Genomic DNA, 14,613 nt, shown 5'->3' with positions numbered 1-14,613 from the left:
TTCATTGTATTTAGAATATAACATATAGTTCTAACCACTTCAGTGCAAAAATATTTAGGAAGTGAATATTTTATCAACATGGCTCAAGTGGCTTCAATTAAATATTATATTCTTTCTTTCGACTACCCCATTCTACTGAGAGGTTTTAGGTGCAAAAAATTTATAATCAATTCCTTTTTCTTTATAAAAATTTTCAAATTTTTATTTTAAAATTCACCGTTGTGATCACTTTGGATTATTAAAATCTCACATCCTAGTTTCCTCTGTGAATATCCAATTATTTCAAATGAAGAGCTAAAATTATGATACAAAATCCCTAAGTTCTAAATTTCTAAAAGAGATCTCAAAATCATTTTTACTACTATCAAATATAATTCTTTTGGATCTGATTAAAATCTAGCACATAAATAAATAATATACATAATATTGGATCTATTAGCAATAACGTAAAGAAAAGATCTAATTATTCTCCTAAATTTATTTTGATCAATAGATTTTCCATTTAGGTCCTTATCCAACTGAATTAAGGAACTCATAGGTGTACTAATATGTTTAGTATTATTCATTTCATACTTTTTTAGGATGTCATTAACATACTTTGACTGCTTTAGAAATGTTCCCTCCTCAATTTGCTTAATGCTAAAATCTAGAAAGTAATTAAGATCTCCCAATAAACTCATCTCAAATTTACTACTCATTATTTTAGAAAAATCATCACAAAAAATTTTATTTATAAATCCAAAGATGATATCATCAACATAAATTTATAAATGAATAAATCGTCTTCCAAATTTTTCAAAAAGAGAGTGGTATCCACACTTCCTTTTTTAAAAGATTTCTCAAGTTAAAAAGTGCTGAACCTCTCATACTAAGTCCTATGTATATGTTTCAATCCATACAATTTCTTTTTCAATTTAAAAATATGATTTGGGTATTTTAAATTTTCAAAATATGGAGTTTATTCAACATAAACATCATCTTGAATCACCCCATTTAAAAATATATTTTTAACATCTATTTGAAATAATTTGAATCCTCTAAAATAGGTAAAGGTTAACAAACCCTAATTACTTTAGGCTTTCTTTAGAGGCAAAAGTCTCCTAAAAATCAATCCCTTAAATCTGATTATACCCCTTAGCCACCAATCTAGCTTTATTTCTAATTATAACTCCTGAGTCATTCATTTTATTTTTAAATACACACTTAATTCTAACTACACTTTGATCATGTAGCTTTACATTTAATTTCCAAATATTATTTCTCACAAATTAATTTAATTATTCTTGCATTGCCAAAATTTAAAATTCATCCAAAAGTATTTGATTTATATTTTTAGGTTCTATCATTAAAATAAAGGCAAAATGATTGACTTTTTTTCTTAGTCCATGCCTAATCCTAACACCCTCATTAAGTTCACCTAAAATCAATTCCTTTTGGTGATTTTTAAAAAAATTTAAATCTCTAAGCAACAGATTTTCTATCTCCAAATTTTTATCCAAATTAAATTTCTAAATCTTTTAGGAATTATTTTCAATTTCATCATCCTCCAAATTTTGCTCTTATAAAATTCCAGATTCATCAAATATAACATGTGTGGTCTCCTCAACTACCAAAGTTTTTTGTTAAATACTTTATAAGATTTTTCAACACTAGAGTATCCAAGAAAATTCCTTTATCTAATTTTAGATCAATTTTTTCTAAGGTAGAGTTTTCATTATTATGTATGAACACCTTACATCAAAAAACATGCAAATATGACAAATTAGACGTTCTCCCTTTAAAAATCTCATATGGTGTTTTATTTAATTTTGATATAATGTTCATCGTGTTTAGAATATAACATATAGTGCTAACCACTTCAGTGCAAAAATATTTAGGAAGTAAATATTTTGTCAACATGGCTCAAGTGGCTTCAATTAATATTATATTCTTTCTTTCGACTACCACATTCTACTGAGAGGTTTTAGGTGCAAAAAATTTATAATCAATTCCTTTTTCTTTATAAAAATTTTAAAATTTTTATTTTAAAATTCACCGTTGTGATCATATTGGATTATTAAAATCTCACATCCTAGTTTCCTCTGAATCTAAATTAAAAAATATCTGAACTCCTCAAATGATTAACCCTTATGATATAAGAATTTAACCCAAGTGAATCTAAAAAAATAATTTACAATCACAAATCCGTTTACCTTTCCTCATATAGACTTATAGTTCCAACCGGTCTAAAAAGATTCATATGTAAAATCTTTAATGGTTTATTAGTTCTAAGATCCTTATTAGACTGAAAAGAAGACTTCATATGTTTTCCTAATTGACATGCATCATAAATGTGATCCTTTGTAAAGTCAAGTTTTGGTATACCTCTTACCAAATTATTTTGGGTAATTTTTTTAAAGTTTTTTTATACTTGTGTGATAGAGTCTCCTATGCCATAATCATGATTAATCAAAAATAATTTTCAAATAAAAAGTATTAGGAGTTTTAATACAATTTAAATATAGCATATAAATATTATTTACCCTTAATCCATGCAAAATATCATTACTATTTAGGCTTAATATGCAGCTAGTGGGAAAAAAATTTACATTGTATTATTTATCACATAGCTAGCTAATACTTAACAAATTATATTTTAAGCCTTCTACAAGTAGCACATTATTAATGAAAAAATATTACAAGTTTTCAATCTTACTTGATCCAACCACTTTCCTAGTGGTGTTATCTCCAAGTATAACCTTGCCTCCACTTTAGGCTTCTAGCAATATAAATTTCTTAGTGTCTCCAGTCATATGTTTTGAGCAACCACTATCCATGTACCAAATGCTCTCACAAGGCCTTGTATGAGAGCGTTCCTGCAAAACTATCAAATGTTAGACTTGAAAACTCAAACAAGCTTAGATTCTCCTTTTGGCAAAATAAAATTAGATGCATGTATGATATGACTAGATTTATGCCTCTTTGATTTTCACACTAAATGGGTTTTGCTATATAAAGTACAAGTGTGTGCTATATGTGCAATCATCCCACAAGAAAAGTATTTTACTCTAGGAAATAGTTTTTTTTAATTTTCTATAATAACCTTAATTCTTCCTGTGTTTTAAAAATTTTAGCCATAAAATAGGATTAGTTAAATCTTCAAGTGTTGGTGGATTTCTATTTTTTTCAAGAGCTTGCACTTTCAATTTTAAAAAGGTATTCAAATCTTCTAATATATTTTTATCAAAATTTAAATAATGCTCTCTATTCTCGGATTCATTCTTAAACTTTTTAAAATCTTTTTTTAATTGAGCATATGATGATTTTAAAATATCATTCTTCTTATTCAAGTCATCAAATTTATTAAGTAAGCTCATGTGATTGTTATCTATTAATGCATAATCTTTTATAAGGATTTCATGTTCTCTTTGTAATTCCTGTAACTCTAAATTCATACTAGTATTTATTTTCTTTAGTTTTTTATATGCATCATGAATTCTTTCAAAAACTTCTAATAATTTATTATAGGTCGTCACATACCTCTTCTTGATCTGACTGATCAAGATTATCGACCATTAAGTATAAGTTGGTGACTTCCTCTTTCTTTTTTGTTTCTAATGAATCTGAAGCCGAGTCCTCCCAAAAAGCTCTTTGAAATCTCTTCTTACCCTTCTTCACATTTGATTTTTTCTCTACCTTCTCATTGCTGGGAGTGGATTTTTAGGTTTGGGCATTCCGATTTTATGTGTCCAGATTTTTTGTATTCAAAGCAAATTATATCATTAGAAATCTTAATATTCTTATTAAACTTACCTCTATTTCACTATTGGCATCTCTTCTGCATCCTTTTAAGAAAACTTCTAAATTGCCTAGTCATTAAGGTAATTTCATTCTCATCCTCAAATTATGAAAGATCACACTCTAACTCCTCCACTTTAAGTATAATGTTCTTCTCCTTTCACTGTTCACCTGCATCAATCTTTTTTTGACTCACTCTTTGCTCGTAGGCAATTAGTGAACCAAAAAGATTATCAATTGATTAACATTTAAATCTTCTTACTCTGTACTAATAATTATTTTATCATCATATACATCAAGCAAATAATGGAGAATTTTATTAACTATTTTAGTATTTGTTAGTTCCCTACCCAATGTATGTATAGAAGTGATAATTTGAGTAAATATTGTATACATTTCAGAAATGAATTCATTTAGTTTCATACAAAATAATTCATAATCATGTAATAAGATATTTAATCTAGATTACTTTATTTCATTTGTCCTTTCGTAAGTAATACAAAGACTACCCCATATGTCTTTTTCACTTTTATAAGTTGAAACCCGCATGTAGTCTTCTGACTTAAGTGCACAAAAGAAACTATTTAAATATTTTGTATTAAGTTATGCTAAGTCATGTTCTTCTACAGTCTAATTTATAAAGGATATTTCAACTCTAATACCATTAACTAATCTAATTGGTTTTATATACCCTTCTTGAATTAAGATCCACATACAATAATCTAGTGACTGTAAGACATACATGTTTTTAAGAAAATCAAAAGGGATATTGTCAAATAATGAAGGTCTCGTGATCGAGTATCCTTCGGGTATGTTTTGATTTCCAAAAGTAACCATGCTCGTTTTTCAAAAAGTTATTTAAACTTATGGTTTTGAAACAAAGTTATGATATCACTTGTTGAATCTTGATTTGGTTGCTAAACCTAAGATAATGTCTCAAGGCTAACCAAGAGGGAGGATGAATTGGTAATTTTAAAAATTACTCTTGGATTTAAAAATTAAAAACCTTTAAAGATTCGTAGTAAGTTAATTGATAATATTTGAAAATAAAATTTTCAAATATTGAATAAAATACATAAATTTAAAGGACATAAGGATTTATAGTGGTTCAGTCAAACATGACCTACATCAACTCCATGAAGACTCTCTCTTTAGGTATTGCACTACTACTAAAAGTGTCTCTCCTTTTGCTCCCACATCAAGGCTGAGAAGTCATTACAAAACTCTCTTCCACCAATCCCCGGTGCGGCAGAGAATCATCATCCTTTCACACTCTCTAAGTGTGGGTAGAGAACCATCGTCCTTTCACACTTTCCAAATTTTGATAGAGAACCATTGGTTGTTCACACTCTCTAAGTGTCGGCAGAAAATTATCATCTTTTTACACTCTTCAAGTGTTAGTAGAGAACCGTCGTCTTTTCACACTTTCCAAGTGTCGGCAAAGAACCATTGGCTGTTCACACTCTCTAACTGTCGGTAGAGACCATTCATCTTTTCACACCTCCAAGTATTAGCAGAGAATTGGATCTTCTTCAAAGATCTTCTTACGAGCAATCTTGAAAGATAAGAGGAAAAATGAAAACCTAAATTACACAGAGATCCTTACCTTTGAGTAATCTTGTGAACTCTTCATACTCCACTAGTAATAAATCTCTCTTAAATACTCTCTCATACTCTCTATTTTAATTATCCTTGAAAATCACAAAGACAAGATTTTTTCACGTTAGTTTTTAGTAGACTGTTTATACAAAGTACATGAAAAATTATCCAAAAAATTGATGTTTTAAATTTTGAGCAAATATGATCGCACAATATGATCGGATTTTGTACGTACGAACATTTCAAATACTGTTGCGTATGAACCTATTATGAATCAGTACAAAATCAGTTCATACCCGATCATCGTCCGGTATGAACCAAGTTCGTCCGGGACAAACAGTTGGAAAATTTTTAATGGCGTACATATGATGGCGTACGCCATTAAAAATTTATACGAAAAAGAACCCCATTATTTCATACTTTTGATGGCGTACATATGATGATGTCATCATCGGGTACGATCAGTTATAAATTTTTTTTAAAATTCGTCTGAACAAAACTTTGGGATGAAATGGAACCTCACAATTTCGTACTCTAGAAGGCAGGTACGAACTGGGTTCGTACAATACGATCCATACTTAGAAAAAATATTTTTTAGTGAGAACGAACTCGTCAATTTCATACTCGTGAAAGCATGTATGAACTGTGATTGTCCCGACGATCCATACTTTGAAAAAATTATTTTTGAGTGAATAAGGACCTGTCCATTTCGTACTCTAGAAGGCATGTACGAACTAGGTTCATACAGTACGATCCAAACTTAGAAAAATTTTTATTTATGTTCGTTCGACTGCTCATCGGGAAAAAATAACTGACCAGATCGTCCCGTACGAACAGATATCATATAGTACGATCAGTTTTTAAAAAATGTGAATTTTAAACTCTCCCCCGGTGTGTGTGTGCAAAGTTACTCAATTACAATCACACTCTCTCAGACTAAATAAAATGAAAAATATAAACTTTAATTACAATAAACTCTAAACTGATCTTGATTTGAAGTCCTCAACAATCTGAAGTATGATTTTCCTGAAATGTTAATACACACAAGAGCAAAATAATTTTTTAAAAATATGTTAGGAGAAATAATAATCAAAACAATAGTATTTGGAATCATAAAAAATATACAAGTTGCAAGAATATCAAACATGCAAATGTAATCAAAATATAAATTAATTTAAAATATAATAATATTTCAAACCTAAAATTAGGATTCATTGTCCAAAAAAATAAACTGTGTACTAGGCTTAAGTGATCAACCTATTAAGCTTTATGTTTTATTTTTGCAAATTTGATTTATTTAATATCCATCGGTTGTTTATCACTACCAAAAAAATATGTCTATCGCATCACAATTTTTGGCCTATCCCGGTGGTTATAACTACCACAATTTCCTTTGCAGCGGTTTTAAAACCGCTGCACCTCCGCTGCAATTGCAATGCGCTGCAACGACATTCCGCAGTGGTTTAAGGACCGGCGGGGTAGATCTGATGAAGTGCAGGATTTATCAGCGGTTATAACCGCCACAAAAATCTAGATTTGCAGTGGTTATAACCGCCATAAATTCTATCTAAATAAATTGATTTTCAGTATTGTGGCGGTTTTACCCACCACAAATCTGAATTTGTGTGGCGGTTATAACCGCCACAAATGTCCAAAATTTATTTTAAAAAAAAAATACACAAAACCTGAATGCTTAATTTGTAGGACTCCCATTATATTTTTTATTTAACAAGAAAGAGTTCTTCAGAACTCTTCCTAAGTTCAACTTTTAGGATTTATCATAACAAGTTAGTAAACATAAATTAACAATGGCATTCAGCCAAAAAGGGAGCTGATGAGCCATTTGTGTTGAAAATGGTTGCATTCAAACAAAGATACAAGTTCTGAATCCATGGGTAATGCTAGCTTTCACTATCATGATCATCGTTACAGAGAACAAGCTTCCAATTAGATCACAACTTAAACAAGCTTCCCATTAGATAACAACAGGCGGCACAAGTGCAATATGTGAATGTTTAGAGAAATGAGTAAAACAGAGACCAAAGCTTATTCTTTAGATTTCTCTTTCGTATTTCTTGTTTCACTGTTACAAGAGTTATTTATAGCTATTGTTACAGATGATTAGTTACATCTTTGTGGATAAAAATTAATCGCAGACATATGGTTAAGAGACAACCACGAAGCAAGACAATTAGTTACAACATGATCTTGCTTACACAATATTGGCCCTAGGCCTAGTGCTTTCAACAGGTGGCACAATTCCAACAAGCTTCCAGTAATTCCACACAGTGCTATCTTATCAGACTTCCAAATCTATCGGGTGGGCTGTGATTATATCTCCATCCCTGGTTGTACCAAGATCCAGTTTACAAGAACCATCCTGTTTACAAAATAAAAATCTTATAATCACAACTTCCAAATTTAAATCAGCAAAATCAGGACGATATTTTGAACAGTACAGATCGGCCTGGACGATCTAAATATCGTCCCGGACGATCCTGAGAGGAAAATCCAAGTCAGAGAGGAACAATAAGGGAACGAGGTCTCACAGACCCGGCAACCCGCCGGGTCAACCCGAACCAGACCCGTTTTTTAAACGGGTCGAATTTGTGAACCCGAACCCGACCCGTTTATCAAACGGGTCGGGTCCAACCCGAATTTTCCGGGTCGGATCCGAGTCGGGTTTTCGGGTCGTGTCAAAAGTTGACACCCCTAAATGATACTATTCTATGCATGATTTTTAACACTACACAATAACTCATCACATTGGATATATGTAGAAGATTTAGACACACATTGCCAACATCTAGCCTTTTATGATGCTCAGTATGTCATGTTATCAAAAATAAAAATCAAAAGTAATCATAGAATATCAAAACTTAAAATTCTATTGTTAATTTCAAATCATAGAATGTCCATGAGCAAATAAAAACTCTACTAGATATGTTCATTGTAAATAGTTATAGATCTAGAAGATCTAGCAAAATAAAAACGCTGCTCAAGTCTAAGATAATCATCCAAATACAACAGCAAAACAAAATTATAGTAATTAACAATTTAGAGAAGGGATAGAGCCACCATACCTTCTCTCGTTTCTTTCACGCTAATGCCACAAAAAATTTGACACATTCACTACACAAACAAAAACCCCACATAAACAAAAGATGTAGCTGAAACAAAAACTCCACTTAAATCATAGAGATTCACAACAAATTATTAGAAGTCCACCTGTAGCAAATCTTCCTCTAGCTGATGAAATATCAAGACTCGTAGCAGTTAGATACTTCAAAATTAAAAATTGCCCCAATCTGATCTCTCTCGGAAGACTTCGAGAAGTGAATTAATATCCATCAAGTCTTAAGAACATTTTGAAGAAATGAAGTGAATGTGCATTGACCTCTTCAATTAGCAAGTCCAAACACAGAACTATGCAATCATTTCATTTGAGAAGTTGAAACAAGGGAATGAATTATTTTTATTGAACATAATAATTATGTTTTTGAAATAATTAATTTATGACACACTAAAAAAAATTATATCACCATTATAGTCCTTAATAAATGCCATTTTGTTCCATGTAATACACCTGTAAAAAGCAAAAAACAGGACTTCTGAAATTTTTTATTTTTAGTTACAAGAAAAATAAATGCATTAAATTCAAATGCATTTCTTATTTTTTAATTTAGATATTTCAAAAGTTTTGGATTTTGTTGATTTAAACGAATTTAAAATACACCACATGTGTGAATTTTCACGATTGGCTGCTTGCCGCAATCGACCATAGCCCTTTTTGCCATCGCCGTTCTCCATTAGTGCTGCTATGGGGAATTTAGAAGAAAAATAAAAAAAATAATAAACTATATTTTTTGTGTTATTCAATCCAATAATTAAAATATATATATTAATTGTAGTATATTGATTTTATATTATATTATTATTATTTCGCATTCTTTTTCAGAACAAAAAAAAAGTTTATGCTCCTTTTAATTTTTAAACGAGCTTTATCATTTAATTCTAAAAATAAAAATTAATAAAAAATGAGAAAAAGTGGAACTGGTAAGAGTTCAAAAATAAAAATTAATAAATAAAGTTTTTAACGAATTTATACATACATACACTCTGCCCAGGCTTTTAACAAAAAAAAAACTTAAAATAGATCCACGTGCCGAACACGTCCACGGTAATTTTTTTAGGTGGGCATTGAAGGCTGGGCAATGGAATTCCTGGCATACCGGCCGCTACTCTGAATTCGCCGTTCGCTACATGCCAGTTCTTACTATGCCACACAAGTTTTTCCGCACAGAACATCGAAACATCCGCAGGTAGGCCCCACCTCCCTCGACTCATTCAAATGGCAAGCACGAGCCCCGGCATCGACCTGCCGAGTTGCCCCCGGCTCTCCCAAACCGTCGGACCGCCGGAGCTCCCATCGCTGACCACCCACCCCGAAGCCGGATTTGTCGGGCTGAGTTCCCGAACGGTCACGCGAGTGTTGAAGTACTCACGGAACTTAGTTATGATACCGCCCTCCACCGCCCAGACGTGAACCCAGTAGACGTCTTCCCGGTTCTCCCACCCCTCCGCCACCACCCACTTCCCCAATTCGACCACCAGCCGCGGCCTGAACCGGAATCCGCGCTTATCTTCCTCTTCCACTCCGGTGAGCACGCGCATCATGTGCTCCCGGCCCGGTGGACCGTGGAACCACCACTCAAGGTCTGGAGTTAAAAGCACAGCAACCTTCTCCGTCTCGCCACTCGCTAGCCCTTCGTACAACTCCAGCACTATCTGCTTCTTCTCTTCCATTTATTCTATGGGTTTGGTTTTCTTTTGATTTTGCCTGGTTGAATGAATGACGAAGGTGTTCGCAGATTGTATTTATAGAGTCGGGAGAAAAGTATGGAAGTGGCAGGAGTTCATGATTGGATGGCTGTGATCTTCTCCGACAGCCTGGATTATATTATTAGCCACTTATTTTGGACTTCAGCCTATTGGTGTTTGGCCGCACGCCGTAGTGATCATGCCGGGTGCAACTGATTTGAAATGACGGATCTACCCTTTTATTACTTTGTACAATTATTGAAGTTAGGGCATTTTCCTTGGCAGAATTTATTTGCAACCTCTGCATTTTTAGAAGACTGTTAGTATAATCTTACGTAATTATTTAATTAAAGTTCGAAAAATTATATGCTTGTTATAGTGAAAATATTGTATGGATATTATTTCAAAAATATTGGGAATTTCTGCATTTTTAGAAAAAATTGAAATCTCAAACAAGTAGAATTTTTCCTATTTGCCAAAGTGATCTTTATATTTCTTTCGAAGTCTATTTTTCCCCCTAAAAACCTCTAAACTTCCTATATTTAAAGGATTTTGGGGGCTATAGAATAGGCTATATAAAAAAAAAAGGATAAAAATACATTGCTACACAAAAATGCTGCACCATATTTTATATGTGTGTTGCCCTCTTATTGGCAAAATAACTAAGATGGATCATTCATCTTTGCATGACTAAGGTAGTACTTAGTATGCAATGGGGGAGTGGGTTATAGGACAAGCTCTATGATAATTTGTATACCATCGAGGTGGTATAAAGTTGGACAAGCTCTGTAGTAGTATATTGTTTGGGAGTTGCATTCAACTTGCTCTGAGTCTTTGATCAGCATGACGGAATGGTTGAGTGTACTAAGGTTGTTGAGGTAAGATGATGTGGTATGCATAATTATGGTGAGTAATTAAGGCACCTTAGGTGAGAGTCCTCCTATAGTAGAGCTTGGATGAGGGGATGATGCTCTATAGTTGGAGCTAGTGACTAAGACAACAGCAAGTGAAAAAGTACTTGCTTGATGACATATCCTAGATTATCCCCGCCTAAGGAGAACTCCTTACACTACAGGAAAATCAGTTATTATCGACGACATTTTTCAGTGATTTTGTAAATTTTCGGTTGCTATCCGACGACAAATTTTTCGCCGGTAAAACACGAGTAGGAAAAATATTTCTAGCAGTATTTTTCCAGCGGCAAATATTTCCTGTGTTTTTTCGACGGAAAAAGACCCCGAAAAATATCTAAAATTTAATTTAAAAAAAATTATCGGCTTCCTGGCAAGCCTTATGTTAATAATTAATTAAATATGTTATTATATTAATAATTAATTAGACTAATTTATTAAATTAATAATTAATTAAAATAAATTAATAATTAATTAAAAATAAACTAATTTATTAATTAATTAAATTAATTAAGAAAAAATACTATTAGGCGACGAAAAACTGCCAAAAATTCTTCAAAAAAATTAGGCTGCGAGAAAGCCGCCGGAAAAATGTGTCGGTAATTGATGATTTTCCTGTAGTGTTAGTTGGTTTAAATGACATAAGAGAACTCTTCTTGTGGGAGAGTGTCCTTGTTACGACTTAGTTAATTTCATTTTAAAACACGTATAAAGGCATTAAAGCACAAGAAATCATCACCCAAGATGTTGCCAAGAGACTATATATCAACTTTGATTTCCTTGTTATATTCTACTATGAATCACATTTTAAATGTTCTCATGATGTTGATATTTACTCATATTAATGTGAAATACATCCAATAATATTTAGTTCTTTTTAGTCACCACTCATATAATACTCCATTATTTTTGCAAGTTACTATCTCTTCAAAATTACATGGGGGAAAGAGGTGTTGATTCGTATGAAATTAGTGGAGAGTTATCATTTGTTTCCCTTGGACTTAAAAGATGGTGAACTAACATAGAATTATTATTGTAAAAAGTCAATACTATTTTATAAACATTTTTGTTTTGGTTTTTTTTATTAAAAGGAAGAACTCATGGTAGAGTTATTCATGTATGAAGGCATGAGGGTGTAGCAAAAAAATAATAGTACTTTATAATATTAAAGAGTTGACTAGGGTGAATTTCCTATTTTCAACCTTGATTGATCTTATTTGATTAGTTTGAACCTTTCAAACCTACTTTAACTATAATTAAACTATATAATCATTAAAAAATTAAACCAAACATAAAGGGCTCAACTTAACCTAAATGAGCATGAAGTTTCCTAAACCTCGAGCTGAACGATCCTAGACTTTTACATAGATGTCTTTAGGTTATTAGAATACCTTGGTTATAAATTTGATCTATTGATGGGACCACTATGCCCATATGACTGAATTTGACATATATGGGTTCATATAGGCCAAAGGAGGCAAACTAACCAGAAATATCATTGTAAAATAATCTATTGAATTTAAGCGCTAGTGATGATGTTTTAAGCATGAAAAAAAAAAAATCTAATCAATACAATTTGACAAAAGATTTGACCATTTTTGGTCAAAAAGGTGAAAGTTATCAAAATAAGGACATCCACATTTCAAGGTTGTTTAGCATAATAATTTAAACTAGGTGAAATAATTTTCTGTTATTCTTTTTGAGAATGTAAGAGAAGAAAATATAGTTCAACACAACTATGTTTGACCCTCATAAATATGCCAATCAACTAATCTATGCCTACAAATCTACTATTTATTTAGCCCACATAAAGGTAGTCAAAATCATTGCCAATTATTCTATATTAAATAAATTGAATTGTCCTAATTAAGCCAGATTAATGTTAGTCGAACCTTAAGAAATTTTTATAGTTTTTTTTTTAGATTTTCAATGAGCAGACTTATTACCCAAAGTCTATGAAATTTTTTTATCAAAAGTGCATAATACTATCAGGGATTAGAGGAAAAATTTTAAGAAAAAAATTCATAATTTTTAAATTTTAAAAATCATAAATCCTCTATTTTAATTACAAAATTTGTCAATATATTTCCCAAAGTTCCAAAATATTTTTGGATGTTCAACTATGTCCTGATACACCTCTCATAAAAATTATTAAGTCTAGATGAATCATGAGATGCAAACTATAATTTTCATGCCAAAAACATGGTGCACAAAATTCCATAATTAGGATTTTAATTTAAAATTGTGAGAAATTTATAGAATGTTATTGGTATGTTTTCGCACCTCTCTAAGTTTTTTGGTAACTTATAGAAGTCATCTGGTATGGTTAATTATATAAAAATAGAGATTTTATCTATTTTTAAATTTTCATGCCCCTCTGTATAATTTACTTGAGCAAACTTTATGAGTTCAGAATTATTGGAGAAAATTTTGTTTGGGAATTCAAATTTCTAAGATGATTCAAAATGTATGCCAAGTTAATCAAACCTAAATCTCTATTAAGCCCTAAGTTGCCTATGTTGAACTATTTCAAAATAACCATACCACTTAATTATAATTTTTTTTGTGTAGCACTAGGATCATCAAAAGTTCAAGATAATAAAAAAGATCCATCCACCATACCATAATAAAAAAACATTGCAGCTAAGCATAGTAAACCCATCACTAAGAGCAAGATGAAGGCCCTAAGCTATTTTTCTAGTCTAATTAATAATTATGAAGGCATTATATTTCTTTCTATTGGCATATATGTTTTTGCAATGGTAATTGGGGTGGCATCTATTATAGGAGTCACAAGGTAGATGTTGAGTTCTTTTCTCCAAATCAAATTTTCTTCACACTCATATATTATCATACTTTCTTTTTACCTATTATGGATGGGTACAACTCTATCTATTTGGACCAAGAGAGATGGGAGAGGCTAATTTCCACTATTCTTTTTAAGGGTTTTTCAAGGGTTTCATCTAAGATTGATGAGCAAGAATTCCTTTCTTTTTCTTGCTTAGATGACATCTTTTACCAATCATAAAAGATGATGACACACTTTTGTGACAAGGCCATGATTTTTATGGAAGCAAAAATACTTTGAGGTATCTTGAGTTGCACATTTTCCATAATTCATAGGTGTTGACTGTTGTAAAAGTTTTTTTCCTGAGTGCCCTTAACCAGCTCAGCCATGGACAATCTCAATGGAATGTAAGTAGGGTAGTTTAAAAAGTAATGTGCTATATATTTATGGTCGGGACAAGTGACGTAAGGGAGATTCCTCCACCATTGATGTTGGTAATAGTGAAATTCTTACGGTCTAGGTTATAAGGGCACTCTCTAGTACTCTAAATGATAACATTCTTGTGGTGGGTCTTCTTTCCCTCCTATCCATTGGATGACCCTTTCTTGGTATGACCGTCACTATTGGTCTCTTCTATGGGCAAGTTATAGTGTAGGTTTAGCTACTATGTTATATTCCACAATATTAAAATGATTGTTATATAGCTCCAATAGTCTT

The 14,613-nt window shown here is 31.7% G+C and overlaps 1 protein-coding gene across 1 annotated transcript; it reads right to left on the bottom strand.

The window, feature by feature from the left end:
• Positions 1–9,436: 9,436 nt before the first annotated feature.
• LOC110112217 (wound-induced protein 1) lies at positions 9,437–10,229 on the bottom strand. The gene has a single exon (XM_020844361.2). It carries the CDS (start codon positions 10,180–10,182, stop codon positions 9,724–9,726), a length of 459 nt encoding a protein of 152 aa, XP_020700020.1. The 5' UTR covers positions 10,183–10,229; the 3' UTR covers positions 9,437–9,723.
• Between the last annotated feature and the right edge of the window lie 4,384 nt (positions 10,230–14,613).

This window comes from Dendrobium catenatum, unplaced genomic scaffold (assembly GCF_001605985.2).
Source record: "Dendrobium catenatum unplaced genomic scaffold, ASM160598v2 fragScaff_scaffold_1136, whole genome shotgun sequence".
Classification (NCBI taxonomy): Eukaryota; Viridiplantae; Streptophyta; class Magnoliopsida; order Asparagales; family Orchidaceae; genus Dendrobium; species Dendrobium catenatum.
Note: the sequence above shows the minus strand (reverse complement) of the source record. Positions and strands in the feature narration are given on the sequence as shown.

What these genes read in the sequence shown, in the direction of transcription:
- LOC110112217 (XM_020844361.2), bottom strand. Translation starts at nt 10,182, where the DNA reads ATGGAAGAGAAGAAGCAGATAGTGCTGGAGTTGTACGAAGGGCTAGCG.